General features: G+C 45.2%; 1 protein-coding gene across 3 annotated transcripts in view; it reads left to right on the plus strand.

Annotated features, from left to right (window-relative positions):
• Positions 1-14,801, plus strand: part of LOC119492824 (tetratricopeptide repeat protein 28-like) — a 177,878-nt gene that overhangs the window by 126,815 nt on the left and 36,262 nt on the right. For all 3 annotated transcript variants that reach the window (XM_037777600.1, XM_037777599.1, XM_037777602.1), the window contains one exon: positions 13,704-14,211. In XM_037777600.1, coding sequence (XP_037633528.1) covers positions 13,704-14,211 — 508 coding nt within the window. The remainder of the gene's footprint in view (positions 1-13,703; positions 14,212-14,801) is intronic.

Consider the following 14,801-nt stretch of genomic DNA (forward strand, 5'->3'; position numbering starts at 1 on the left):
GTCACTGTCATATTCTTTTATACCTCCTTTCTGTGATCTTCCATGTGAATAGATGATAAAACCTACTATTGGATGTAGTACTGTAGGCCCCTATTGACCCATATTTATGCTGCTCATAGCAACCAATAACACCTATTTAATAGCCTGAAAACTTTGATTGATATTATATTTTGGTATCATTTTTAGGAGACTATTAACTCTAAATAAAGGCCTACCTCAATTAAAAACCCCAACAACCTTCAGTAATAAGATATGTTGCTCAAGAGAGAAAATCCAGGTTTAAAAAGTGTGCACATTACAGTACGGTTGCACTGTTGCTTATAAAGCTTATTGCTACGAGTACATGGTAAAAATTGAAGGTGACAAGAGTCCCAAATGAAAAGTAAGGTGGACATATACTTCCCAAACTCAGTGGTAATTACGCCCTTGAATATAGAAGTGATCCTTTAGTTTTATAATCTTCCTGAAAAATGTCTATAATTGGTTCCCACAGTGTTTGGTAGAAGACTTGTTCTACAGACTGCACACAGCTGCTTGTGTGTATTACATTTTGTGATTGTGGTGATGAAAAAGCCGTTATGCGTGTGTGTGTGGGTGTGTGTGTGTGTGTAATGAGTTGGGCATCAGTGAATATGTGCATGGGCACGTTTTTGACTTCATCGCCATTCAGGGAGGCTTAGCGTGATTAGAGTAGCGTGATCCTCTGAAGAGTTAATGATGAGAGAAGCAGTAGCTCCACAGAGGCCAATCACACAGCAGCCTCTGACAGCATGCGGAGGCTTATCTTGCTCTATGTATTGTTTGTGTCTGTCCATGTGTGTGCGTGTGCACCGCATGGGTTTTAATGCGTGGGAACATATATGATGGGATTCCAGCTATCATTTCTCACATGAGAGTGTTTGCCATCATCTACCGTGAACACCATTAGAATATGCATGATTCCTTTGTCTGGATGTTTGATATTTGTGGGGTTTATGGACATACATAGCAGAATTTCTAATCATATGGCTTCATTATGCTGGTGTCAGACATGGATCCAGCTCAGGAGGGGCTCTCGGTACCTCCGGGTCTAGTTCAGGGCTGCACGGCACATTGGAGAAGGCCGATGGCGGTTTCCCCCTCCCCACACACCAGGGGACTGACTGACAGGCTTAATGACACTGTCGGGGTTACAGCACGTCTCCAACTCATTTTCGAATGTGATTGAAGTTCGCAGTGGGTAGCTTTTCATCAGTGTTGAGCAGACAAAAGGGACCTTTTCAGTGTTGTCTTTTCATGTGTGCGCAGATTGTGTGTTTGAACGTGTACGCTCGCAGTCCTGAGGAGATGCACAAGAGAAAAATCACTTTATGGTTGTTATCCGCGCTGTGTCGGAATCTCACGTTCTCAGAGATGATGAGTTTTGTATGGGCTTGTCTCCAGTGGGTACTCCGCTTGTTTATTGCATACCGCGTATACACACTCAGGTACTTGCAGGCAGACACTGAACAGAGGAGACTGCACAAATAGGATTTATGTCTGGGTCAGTGTGTCATTAAACCAGGTTGCCATACCGAACTTTACATCAAGACTTAAAGGGATGGTTCCGTAGTTTTGAAGTGGGGTTGTATGAGGTGTTGGGGTTGTATGAGGTGTTGGGGTTGTATGAGGTGCTTATCCATAGTCAGTGTGTTGACGGTCGGCAAGCCCCCACCTTGGAGAAGCAGACAGGAGTTACCACATGGAACCAAAGCAATGTACTGCTGTGGATGAGGCCGGCAACAAAATGTATTTTAGCATCCTAAAAGAAAGGCCCATCTTAAAAAAATCTATATAACTTTAAGTATACGCTATATTTAGAATATCTTCGCTGGTTTACCTTGCCGTGAGACAGCTACAGTCTATGTTTCTGACGTGGAACTGAAGCCCCTATCTATGCTCTCGCCAAATCAACCAGACACCATTGGAAAAAAAATTTAAATTGTACCTCGCAGAACAAGGGAGTTGCTGGTCTACTGCTCCCTTGATAGGTTAGTTTGTTTGTGTTATTGTTACTTTGCTTAGTTTGGATTTACCAAAGTCACACATAGCACAAACAAACTAACCGATCGAGGCAGCGGTAGACCAGCAACTCCGGTGGCTTTGGTGAGAGCATAGATGAATCCAACGGCTTTACTTCCCTGTCAGAAAGGGCCGTCTGACGGCAAGATAAAGCAGTGAAAATATTCTAAATACAGCATACACTTAAAATGATATCTATTTTTTTGATGGACATTTCTTTTATGTGGTTAAAATAATGTTTTGCTGCTGGCCCTGTCCACAGCAGTACATTGCTTTGCTTCTGTGCATTAACTCCTGTCTGCTTCTCCAAATTGAGGGCATGCCAACCGTCATCTACTGTAGGTAATACACTGACTATGGATAAGGACCTCATATAACCCCACTTCAAAACATCCAAACTATCCCTTTAATATGAACAGAAGTTAAATGCAGAGACAACACTGTCAGAGCCTTATTGGACAGGTCCTGTCCTGAGTAATACAATATACAGGAAGTGTTATGTAAAGAGTCTAGTCTTATTTAGTGTACTTAGCAGTGTGTCCATTGGCTGTACTGCTCAGCTAAGCTCTGGTTACAGTCCACCTTAGTCCAGACCCGAGCCATTCGCGGCTGCAGATGTGGGATGAGTCATGTAATAGTTGTTGGTGTTGGCTCAGCTGTACTTCTAACCCCCTCCTCTTTCCTTTCTCATTTCCGCCCCTTTCTTTGCTCCCTTTTTTCTGAGGAACTCTAAACTAGGCCGCTCTCCTTTGTTAAGCAGCAGATAGGCATATGTTAAAGCTGTGAAGCCTGCATCCTCTCACTTAATGGCAGCGCAAAAGTGGCCTGTGATTGCTCCATCACTCCAGTGTGAAGAGGCCAATCTAGCACAGACAGAAATCCACTTTGCTTGAAGCCACACTGGTGTTTTCCTATCATTCTTGCTCTTGACTGGTGGAAGTAGAGTTCGATTGGTGCTTATGCGTCTGCTTTGAGTCAGCTGACACTCTTCTGCTCTTGCTCAGCATGCAAGGAGCAGCACCTTCTTTTTAGCTTCAGCTTGTCGCGTTGCTTGGGGAGAGTTTAGCAGAGCCAAGTATTCCTCCTACACTGGCAAATCCCCCTTCTTACATTGCGTGACCTGAACGCAACATGCATTCCATAAAAAGCAGGTCCTCAAATTCCAATACAGTCCCTGCAGAGCGTTTTTTGTAAACATATTCCCCTCTCTGCTCGCCGTCTCTTTCTAGCTCTGCCTCCTGAACACCCCCTTTCCCCTCCATGTATCTTTATCCATTAGGATGTGCTCCTCAGAAGGCTTATGTTAAAGTAGCAGAGACAGTTTTTTTTTTGTGGGCACCGGGCGGGTTGTAGGAGCAGAAAGCAGCTCTAAGCAACGTGCATCTCGGGTGGCTCGGCTGAGATGCCAACTTAATTTGTTGCTGAAGGGCTGTAACGAAAGCCAATCACCCTTCCACTCTGGCTTCCATTCTGCCAGAGGCGAGAGATACAATCAGGGCCCCTGCTAGCAACTATTTACCCTCCCTGTCAATCAGAGTCCTGTGGCGTGCGCTCGCAGCTGGAGGCAGCACTGGCAGGTGGCCCAGCATCTCCCGGAAAACATACCTTAAAAGCAACGATTATTTCCTGATCGTCCCTTCCTGTCTCATCTGCACCACGCCCCGCGCTACAACCTGGCACGCCCATAATCCTTCATCCGCCATCGTCTTTATCTTTCTGTCTGCCTGCCTCTCGGTAGTCCATATTAACTCAAAATGAATGGAATCAGTGGAGATCTGCTGTACCGTCCTGGGAAATTTTGGACTTAAGGAAACTAATTAGGCGATTCTGGTTTAGATCCTCCTGCCTTTCCGCTCACACACACACACATACGTTCAAAACAGGGACAGTCCCCCCCGAGAGGCAGATGTGTCTTACATGGGACATGGGAAGGAATGTTGCTGGGATTTGGTTTCCATCATGCTGCACTAAGGAAGCTTACCATCCTCATGGTCTTAAATCTCTGTCACAGTGGGAGGTAGTGTGTGCACACATGTGTGTGTGTGCACAGTGTGCATATGACCATAATGTGTTTATGGATGTGATAATACAGCCCAGTAGGGAGATCCTCTTTTCAGTCTTTATCAGTGGGACCAGTTCTGTCCGCCCGGGGCTAAGGCGGAGGACCCAGCGGTGCTGAAAGCACGGGGTTAGTCTGGTGTGGCCTGGAGGAGCCACAGTCTACGGAGCAGTGAGGTGCGGAGGTGCTTTGGAGGGACAGCCCCGTCTTTTGATCCTACCAAGTGCTGGTGTTGATGCTGTGTTCTGCAGGCTTCCCAGGCCACAGTAGCCACCCTCAGCAGGCTTGTAATTACATTTGGGGAATAAAAGCACAGAGGGAGGAAGGGATTTAAATGGTTTGTGTGCCGGGCTGGAGGTAGAACGAGGTCCTTTCGCTCTCTTAGCTGCATGTCATTGTGGATTTATTCGCCCAACACTTCAGAGCATGATGACAAGTGTCAGTATAAGGCATGATAGAACTGGCTATTTAAGTTACAGGTGAGAGATGGGAGGTTATGTTTTTTTTATAGACACATTGACAACATAGACCTCATTGAGCTGCACTTGGTGAGGTATACATTACATTAGGTATACCTTGATCTGTCAACACGGCCGTCTTTGAATTGGCTCAGCATGCAGAGCATACTGTATATTCATAGTTGTTCCCTGACTTTTATTTTCCTTATTTGATCACTTTCAACAAGTCTAGCCACTCAACTTAATAGTGAAAATAGTTTTTTGGCCACTTGGAGGCAGATACAGAAGCTGAAAACACAACATCTGACATATAATGTTTTAATGTGATAGTTAACGTGCCCATCGGCCTTCATTTGGAGTCCTGGTTCAATGTAAGTCCAATACTCACTCTCCTTTTAGCTCTGTCATGGTCACCACCAACTCCTGAGAAAAATCTGTGGCTCTTCAAGCTGCTAGATGTTCCAGTTTCTACCAGTATTTGTCCTAGTCGCATACTGTAGGTTTATCAGAGCTATTTTGTTGACAACAGCTGTCTGCTGCTGCTGGAAACGGGATTGATGAGAGCAGAATTTTTTGGGCCAGGAAACATCTACAGTGAGCTAAAAGAGGCTACAATGCTTTGCAGAGCTGCACTCAGAGTTTGTCCTCACCTATCACACATCATTTGATCTATTGTTAATGTAAAAGTTATTGATTGGTGTAGCTTTGGGTATCTTGATGGAAATTGGATGCTGTGCAGATTTGGTTTCCGTCTCTCTCGGGTACAGTTCAAAGGCTGTCATGGGTGTCTCTTAACAGTCAAACTGTTCATTTATCCAGTTCACTCACAGGACCGTTTCTAACACATAATTAAAGCAAAGCCACAGAGAGACTTGAGCCTTCTGGCCTGTGGCAGTCACCAGTTCATTATGTTAAACAGGAACCAGGAAAGCAAGGTAACCTCTGTTTCACCGCTGTTCACCTGATACTGACATGACAGGAGGTGGGAATAGGTCAATCTGCTTTTCACCACTCCAGAACTACACACACTGACTGACTGTAGATCTGGTTAGACTTTACTTAGATATGAAAAGAAAGAACTGAGAAGGTGACAAAGGTATATGGTACATACAGTAGTACAGCCAATCTACACCATACCAATTATTTCTCCTGACTTCTTTCAAAATTGATCTTCTTTTTATTCGCAGTCATTTCATGAAGCTCACCTTTACATATCACAAAAGAAAAAACACTTAAAAACAAAGCAATTGAAAGCAGCCATGCATCCTTCTATTTCACAGAAATCTGATTTGGTCTAAGTGCATTAGGCACTCGCTGTTGCAGATGGATTAGAGGAGAGCAGCACAAAGGCTCTTGTCTTCTTTCTCAAAGAGGACGGCGAGGTGCTGAGAGTCTGGACATTTGGTTGTCACTCTTCATTTCTTTCATTGTGTCAGGCTGCTGCAGGCAACAGCTCTGGCCAGCTCATATTGATCCGGGTCCTCAGACCTTAACCTGTGTTCTCTTATCTCTCCTCTCCTCTCCTCTGCCACTTAAGAAATGGAATTTTTCGTGTCCCACTGAAAAGGGCTGGACTATGTGTGGTCCTATATGTCAGGCCTGATTTGTCCAGTTGTGTGGGCTGATGGGGGGACAGCGCCTCGCCTCCCATCCCCGGGCCTCCAAAACGCCCTTGAATAACCCTGGACTCTTGCGTCCTTGGATCGACTGCCTGGCTTCCTGCTGAACGCTCTCGGATGCAAGTGGGGGCCTGCAAGCGGTGCTATATTTGGCACTGTGTCCTCCGACCCAGCAGGAAGCCATAAGAACAGCTAATTAGCTTATAATGGATAGACTTTGAGATATTTTTTTTTTTTGCTGTGGCTCAAAAGAGTTCTGCTGCCAACAGGTAGCGTGATTTGTATCATTTCTGATCACATTCAGCAGCGTCACTTGAACTGCTCCTAACCCCTATTAGTGTTTAAAGAAGGAGTTATCCACAGCGTTATGCGTCTCTCTCTGCTCTGTCCCTAGCTTGAGGCCTTGCAAAGTGGCAAACCTTGATGTTTACCTCAAACCCCTCCTGGAATGACTTTCAAACACCACTGTGATTTCCCCTTCTGTCACCACCACAAGGTCTCTCAAGAATTGATTCCCTGCACCAGCAGGCATCACACAGCTATGCCCGTGGAGACTTGACTTCAGTACAGAAATAAACAGCAGCCCCGTGCAGCCCTTCAAGGCTTTGCTCTGATTTAGAGTACATTAAGATTCATTCACAGTGCCCCGCTTCCCCCGGTGTGCCACCTCTTCAATTTCCTCCTCAACCAGACTTAAGATTCATGTGTTTATATCAGAAGGCAGGAGGGCTGTTTGTGCATTTGAACAATGCTGACATCCTGTCACAAGGGGACATGTGCTGGGACTGAGGTAGGGGGCTGTGGGGAGGCTGGAAAGGTGGAGCCGCCATGCTCCAGCTCAGTTACAGCACCTCCCCTCCCTCTCTTTTCCTCACTTAACATTTGGCCGTGTCTGTAAACCTTGTTTTGTCTAGCGTATTGTCAAAGAGAGGAGGGGAGCTTGAAATATCAAACCCCCACACCACTTGAAGGGAACAGTCAAATTTTCCACCAACACCAATGGAGACTGTCGGATCCAATTTTGTTCGGTGCCTCTTGTGTTTCTTCCTCTTGGCTGCCTCTTTGCCACCAACTCTCACAATATGGCCTCAAACAAACACACAAGCACAAGCATAGTGTAAAAGCACACACACACAGACAGAAGCCACAGAGCTCTGGGATACATTTGTGTATTACTTTGTGTCTCTGCGTAAGGATGTGTGAGAGAATGTATACTGGGGTCTCTGGAGTAACCACAAATGATCCGCCATTTGCCTGGCACCACTGCACAGACTACCCGCAGCTCAGATGACAAAAAAATAGCTTTTTCACCAGCATAAGCGTTGTCTGCTCTGCAGCATGTCTTAAGTTCACTTAATGAAATGCTGCATGGTTGTTTATGTGCTTGTCCCTGAGTGTACAGTATGTGTAGCGCGTGTGACCGTTTGAGCAGCAGACAGTCTGACAGACAGCCTAGTAGCTGTCACGAGTGCCCTTACCCGTAGCTTGACCTTTGGTGACAATCAATCCTCTGTGAACATGTGCTGTGAAGGCTAAAGGAATTATCAAGCCTACAGGCCCTCTGGCGTCATTTATCTACAAGCTGGAGGTCACACAGGTTACGGAGACGCAAGCGGCTCCACTGTTAATTGATCTGATTAGCGCTGATGATTGATTAGAGAAATTGGTTAACAGCCAGATAACTTATGATATCTGTGTTTGTTTTCTTCCAGAGCCTTTTCCATAAGTAGGCTTTTCCACAGTAAAGTATACTGGAGGACACTGCCTGTTTTGCATTGATTTGTGATTCTGGAAACCACAGAGAGATGACTTTCATGAATATCATTTCAAAACTTGGAGAGGTAAAGAGAAAGGGGGTCTGTAATTTGGCTCCGGAGGAAGCGAATTCAACTTGGCCTGTGCCGGGCTTATCCGCCACAGTGGGCCGCTGAATCCTTCTGTGTGTGTCCGTGTATGAAAGAGAGCAATCAGGCACAGCTGTACCTGCCCTCACTTGGCAGAGCGCAGCATTTGTCTGGTTAGAAAAAGCAGAAGGTTTTGATATGGCAGAGAGGCAATCGTTTGGCTGATCTAATGGTGGCTCCCATAGGATCCATATCTGTGTGCAAACACTGAGCGAGGGAAAAGAATGGAGTACACACCCATAAAACTAGCTGAATATTATATCACATCCATCCCCGCCCCCAGCCTGTACACCGGCATCACCAGCATGCCTCCTCTCATTTCTCTCTCATTTATGCACACACATACATGTCTCTTTGCACACACATACAAGAGTACGCATCCCTGGAAAGCGTCTTTCTTTGAGCGCCTCTCTGACTGGTCTGTTCCGTCTCTCAGTTTATTACACTTGAGATATTTCCTTTTTTGTCAAAATGCGTCTCTGCAGGTGAATTCAGATCTAAAGACATCCTCGCCCTGGGGATGTTTCCAGCATTCTCTTCTCTCATCCTTCAAACACAATCTCTCCCATAGCCTTTTATCTGCCCCCCCTCCCCAGCACACACACATACACACCCACACACACACACACACACACTCACAGCTCCCTCCAGTGTGTGCGGTTCTGTTCCCCGCCAGCCAGCTCCTGTTGCTGCCTGAGTCCAGCTCGTTAAGGGAAACACTGGTGCATGGTCTTCCTCACCTTCCCTCTGCACTGCCTTTTAATTAGACAGCTGTTTGTGTGTGTGTGTGTGTGTGTGTGTGTGTGTGTGTGTGTGTCTGTGTGTGTGTGTGTGTGTGTGCGCGTGTGTAGTGTTTCTGTGGAGTGTTTTTTTAGTCACACGAGTCATCTTTTTGAAGTGATTGGTATCACGGTGGCTTGTTTGTTTCTCTGATGTCCAACCCCGTCATTAAATAGCAGTCTGCACTCAATACAAACCGTTTGTAGCTTTTGGACACACAAATATTTTCCCAGGATTATATTTGATCATTAAGCTGTGCAGTTTTTAGTGCTGAAACAACTGTGGAATGAATCGGTCAATAGACAGAAAACAATTTGGATAACTGATCATGTATTTGATGAATAGTTTTAATCAATTATCAAGCAAAAATTGTCAAAAATGTGCTTCTCAAAATGAAGGTTTGCTGCTTTTCTCTGTGTTATACTAAAGTTAATTTATTTGGTGTTGTTGACAATTGAACTGGCAAGACGAGCATTTGAAGATCTTGTCATCCTCCCATCTCTGGGAAATTGCAATGGGCATTTTTCACAATTTTCTGACATTTTATTGACAGTTAAATGATTAATTCAAATTCATTCATACTGTGAATTTTAATTAAAATATTTGTCTTTTTAACCATGGTAATAAAAGGTGCAGTGTGTAGGATTTGGTGGCATCTAGCAGTGAGCTTGCAGACTGCAACCAATGGAAACTTCTCCCGTGTGCACATAGGAGAACTACAGAGGCTGACGCAAAAACGTGTAAGCATGAAAATGTGAATGGCTCTATCTAGAACAAGTGTTTGGTTTGTCCGTTCTGGGCTACTGTACAGAAACATGGCGGCTGGCTCCGTGAAGAGGACCCGCTCCCTATGTAGATAAAAACAGTTCATTCTAAGTTTATGAAAATACGAGGAATCTTATTTTCAGGTGATTATAAACTAAAGAAAACATATTTATTTATATAATATTCCGTTTCCGCCAATAGATCCCCCTAAATGCTACACACTGTTCCTTTAAGGCATTATATAGAAATGTAACATCATTCGTTTCTTTATTCCAGTGAATGCAGTTAGTTCATGTGTCCGCAGTCGTGTGAGCAATGTTTTTTTCCCAGGCCAACAGCCTACTGTAACATCTGTATTGGTACAGTGAAAGACGGGGTTGTTGTTCCCACCTCTGCGGTAATGGAATCAAACCTGTTCTCCATCCCCTCTTGTCAAGAGAGAGTCACTCCTCTCCTCTCCCATATAATCCCATTAACAGCACTTTACTGAAGTAGTGGCTGCCCTGCCCTCCTGCAGGACATGGCGTTTGGACAAAGGGCAAACTGTGGGCTCTTTAACACCTTACACCTCCTAAGCCTGCCTCTCTCTCTCTCTCTCTCTCTCTCTCTCTCTCTCTCTCTCTCTCTCTCTCTTTCTCTCTCTCTCTCTCTCATGCTCATGCTCATCTCACCTCAGTTTCCGTGTGACAATCAGCGAAATTGTATACAGCGAATATGTATTATAATTACACTTTTGTCTTACTAGCATCAGGATACACCAGGTTATACCTTGGTGATTTCTGTTCAGGTAGAATTAGCAAAACCTTGTCAAGGGAGGCTCTGAATCAACAATCACAGTATCACAATATTATGTTTTGTGATACTGTATTGATTCTCAAAAACACTGTATTCATTTTTAATTAATAGTTTACATGCAAAGATTCGTGGCAGAGAGTGGCTCAGATTGAACAAAAAGTAGTTCTTTGATGTTGGATGGAATATCTTATTTTAAAAATCGCAATATATCGCCTTGCTTACAGTATTGCAATACATCGCAATATACTGAATCGTAACCCCTGTATCATGATACATATCACTTCACCAGATTCTTGCCAATACACAGCCCTACTAGCAAATGTAGTTAAAGAAGGCAAGTCTTTCTGTATGAAAGCGGTTGATGTCAGAGCAGCGGTTGCTTGCTTTGTTTGCCTATTTCTGTCCCCTCTGAAGGAGATTCCACACACGTGTTCATGAGCTTCTACAAGGCCTGGCAGGCCCTAATCCAACTATTTACATCTCCATGACAACCCCGCTTGTCCCACAAGCTCCGCCAGCCTGTGATGATAGCCTTGGTTGTTTGGAGTATATCAGAGCTCAGAGGTCCAAAGTGAAATGAGGAGGATTTTCAAAGGCATATTCACACAGCTGCAAGGCGAGGCATAACCACACACAGCTCAACACAGCAGTGAAGTGGTGGGCAGCCCGACTCCGCTGTTTCAGAGTAAGAAATAAAACACACCGGGGGCTCAGAGGAACAGATCTTGCACCAAAACCCAGCCATCAAGAGCAGCTCTGCTCTGCTGCATGACATAAGGGGCTAATTATGCTAAGTACAATGCATTACCTCTTGCATGTGCTATGAAAGCAGCCATTTCTCTAATGTGCTGCAGAATATAAACATACTTAGTGGAGGAGGCTGACAGAGGACAATCAGCAAGGAGTCCTAAACCACTGTCCTTGTCAGAGGAAAGAAATGGAATCATGTTGTTGGAGCCAAGCATTTCTGATTAACATGTCATCTCTCAGCCCTCCCCTGCTGCCTCCGTTCTCTCTTTCCCATCTCTCCCAGGCAGAACTAGTTTACCTTTCATTAGGAGACCCTTGGCGCAAAATGTGTTTGCTGATAAGAGCCAGCGGTTTATCAACAGTTTATAAAGCACGGCGCTAGGATTAATCAAATCAGCACACATCCGGAGAAGGGCCGGACTCTGTAAACACAATCAGATCTGACTTTGCAGACGGATTGAGAGAAGTGGGGGAGAGAGAGAGTGAGAACAGGGAGGGAGGGAAGATAAGTGCGGAAAAGAAATGGAATCAAATTAGAATGAAGTCAATTTGGCAGAAATTATGTATTTCGGGCAATTATTTCTCTCCCAGACAGAATGTTATTTCGCGATACTGGTGGGAAGTCAAAATGAGCAGTGGTGGGAGAGGTCTGCAGTCAGAAGTGAGAAAGATATGGTCCCAGTGTCTGTCCCTGAGCCAAACACAGTGCATCCTCTGTGACTAGCAAGGCTGGCTCCTCATTATCTTGGCTTCCATCTGAGGAGAAAATGCAGCGTTGCAGTCTCACTTTATAGGGACACTGATCACAAGAGCAACTCATCTCAGCTGGAGAAAGATTGCGCTCCCCCCCCCATCTCGCTTTCTCTCCCCGTGTCTCCCACCCTGCCCGGTTGAAGACAGACAGAGATGAGGAATCCTCTCTGTTTTTGGCTCAGAAAAGTGGAAGTTTGAGTCGGAGAGATGGAGCGAAGCTTCAAAAGGCACATGTAATTGAGCAGCCCTAGATAGGCTATCTGGGAACATGAAACAGCAACAGTTGTGACGGAGGGTAATTGCCTCCCTGGGCCTGTATAATGCCTTGTCGAGTCTTTAAACTTGAGCAAACTGCTGGAAGTCCTTATGTCAGCAGGTAATTGGTTCCAGGCATCAGCAGCTATGTGAAATGAAGGAGAGGTAGGTAGGTGGGGTGTACGCATGTGTGTGTTTAGAAAAAGAATGTATGAACGATTCAAAGAAAAGCGTCTTTATAAACGTCTTCAGGAGTTGAATTGATTTTTTTTCTCAGCTATGTGCTTTTTCTTTTCATTTATTCAGAGTTTCATTATGTAGCGCCAGAGCAAAGAGAAAATATCACCTGCTCTCTGCAGGCACATTTCTTCAAATTACATCTTGATGTATATGCGGGATAGTATCTATGTAAATTTCGCATTGAAGATGGTGGCGCTCGTGTCTCCTCTAAAGCCCAATGCATGTATCAGTGGCCAGTTTTGCAACATATGGCTATGAAAACTGCTGTCACAAACATCTCACAGCTGAAACTAGTCCATCCTTTACTGTAGCTGATTTTCCAGTTGTCTGGCTCTAAATACCCCCAAGATGACCCAGGTCATCCCTGTTGCTGAGGCAAGATGTGATGGCCTTCACTGTCAGGGTGTCTGTCCTCTCTGCTGGCCTTCATCCAACCCTCTTTCCTGGCTGGAGGATGCAGAGTGGGACCTCGGGAAGGAGATGCTTTATTAGCTGGCCCTGCATGATTAATTGAACATCTGGTCACTCAAAGACAGCTGACCCCAATTCCCAGCTGTTTACCCTCTGTATAAACAGTTAATAAGCCGGCAGTTAATGTGTCACATCGGGGGTCAAGACTGCATTTTGAGAACCCTCTCCATTTCACCGTTAAACCTCTCTTCATGCAGTTGTAGCTAGTGTTCAGTGTAGCTGTATTTTCACAGGTGAACGCTGCTTTAGAAAATGGAAGATGAGAATATACAGAATATTGTTCTCTCTGTTGTTAGCTCGAGAGGTCTTGCCAGCAGTCAGCCAGTCAGCCAGTTGGCCCCCCACGGCGCTGCTGTGGAGCTAAAACCCCTCTCCTCTCCCTCCTGATTAGCAGGGCCTTTGTTCCGTTGGTGGTGGCACGCCATGAAGCGTGATTGCAGTGGGCAAACTGACGGCTTTAAAACAAGCCTGCTGCTGCGCTGATCTGCATCGCACTTTACCCCCCCCTCTTTGCTTAGCAAAGACAAAATCAAATCAGGTTTTGCTTGTTGTTTGGTCTCTGAGCAGTAAGCCCCCTAAGAGATTTGGGAATTCAGATTTCTTTTTTTTTCCCATTTGATGTACAGTCCTTCTGGCTAAAGGGACGTTTAAGTGCGGGTGGGGAATCTGTGATGCAAAGGCAACAAAATGACTCACTGTTGATGGAATGTGGGTATAATTAATGGGGCTGTTTGAGATTTTTTTTTTCATTTGCCTACAGTTTATTACCTTGCTGTTTTTCTTACTTGCTGTCTATCTGTCTCTTTATCCATAGGCTGCCTCAATGGCGCTAAGCAGCTTGGGCCATGTATACACAGCCATTGGGGACTATCCGAACGCCCTTGCCAGCCACAAGCAGTGTGTCCTGCTGGCCAAGCAGTCCAAGGATCAGCTGTCTGAGGCTCGCGAGCTGGGAAACATGGGGGCCGTCTACATCGCCATGGGAGACTTTGAAAATGCTGTCCAATGCCACGAGCAGCACCTGGGCATCGCCAAGGCCTTGGAGAATAAACGAGAGGAAGCCCGGGCTTATAGTAACCTGGGCAGTGCCTACCACTACCACCGTAACTTTGACAAGGCCATGTCCTACCATACTCACGTTCTGGAGCTTGCCCAGGAGCTGGAGGAAAAGTCCATAGAGATGAGAGCCTACGCGGGACTGGGTCATGCTGCTCGCTGCATGCAGGACTTGGAGAGGGCCAAGCAGTACCATGAACAGCAGCTGTCTATAGCTGAGGGTTTGAAGGACAGGGCCGCAGAGGGAAGGGCCTCCTCCAATCTGGGTATGTATGCAAAATCCACTAAATGACTTGTGAGATGATTTACATGTAGCTGTTAAGCCAGAGTCTTCCATATGTTCCTGGTAGATCATCTTGCTTTCTATGGTAACATTTTAACATACTGCATACTGGATATATCACTATCATTGTCTCAAATTTGAGGAAGTGATAACTACTAGTAGCCTTTAAGATAAATTATAAATCTTATCCAAAATATGTTTAAAATGTGTCTATGGTAGAAAATTATTTTTTTGTTGGATTAGTATACGGTGAGTTTGATTAGCGAGACCAAGAATATTACTCTGTTGAAGGTGCTCTATACGTTATCCAGCATTAATATAGCAGCAAACAACTATTTGCTATGTAAATATATAGAGGAGTAAGTCCCTCTCCCTCTGTGTGTGTTGTAATCTGAGTTTCTCTGTGCTTTGTTGACATAGCCGGGCCTTGAGCACGTGCTTTTTGTGCAAGTTCATGCCTCACCGGCTAGCTCACGGCCGCCGCTCTGCACTTCTCTCATACGGCGGTTACAGCTAATAACGCCGTCCATCCTTAAGACAAGTAATACATCCATATTTCTTTCAGACACCAAA

The sequence above is a fragment of the Sebastes umbrosus genome, chromosome 8, assembly GCF_015220745.1.
Source record: "Sebastes umbrosus isolate fSebUmb1 chromosome 8, fSebUmb1.pri, whole genome shotgun sequence".
NCBI classification, from domain to species: domain Eukaryota; kingdom Metazoa; phylum Chordata; class Actinopteri; order Perciformes; family Sebastidae; genus Sebastes; species Sebastes umbrosus.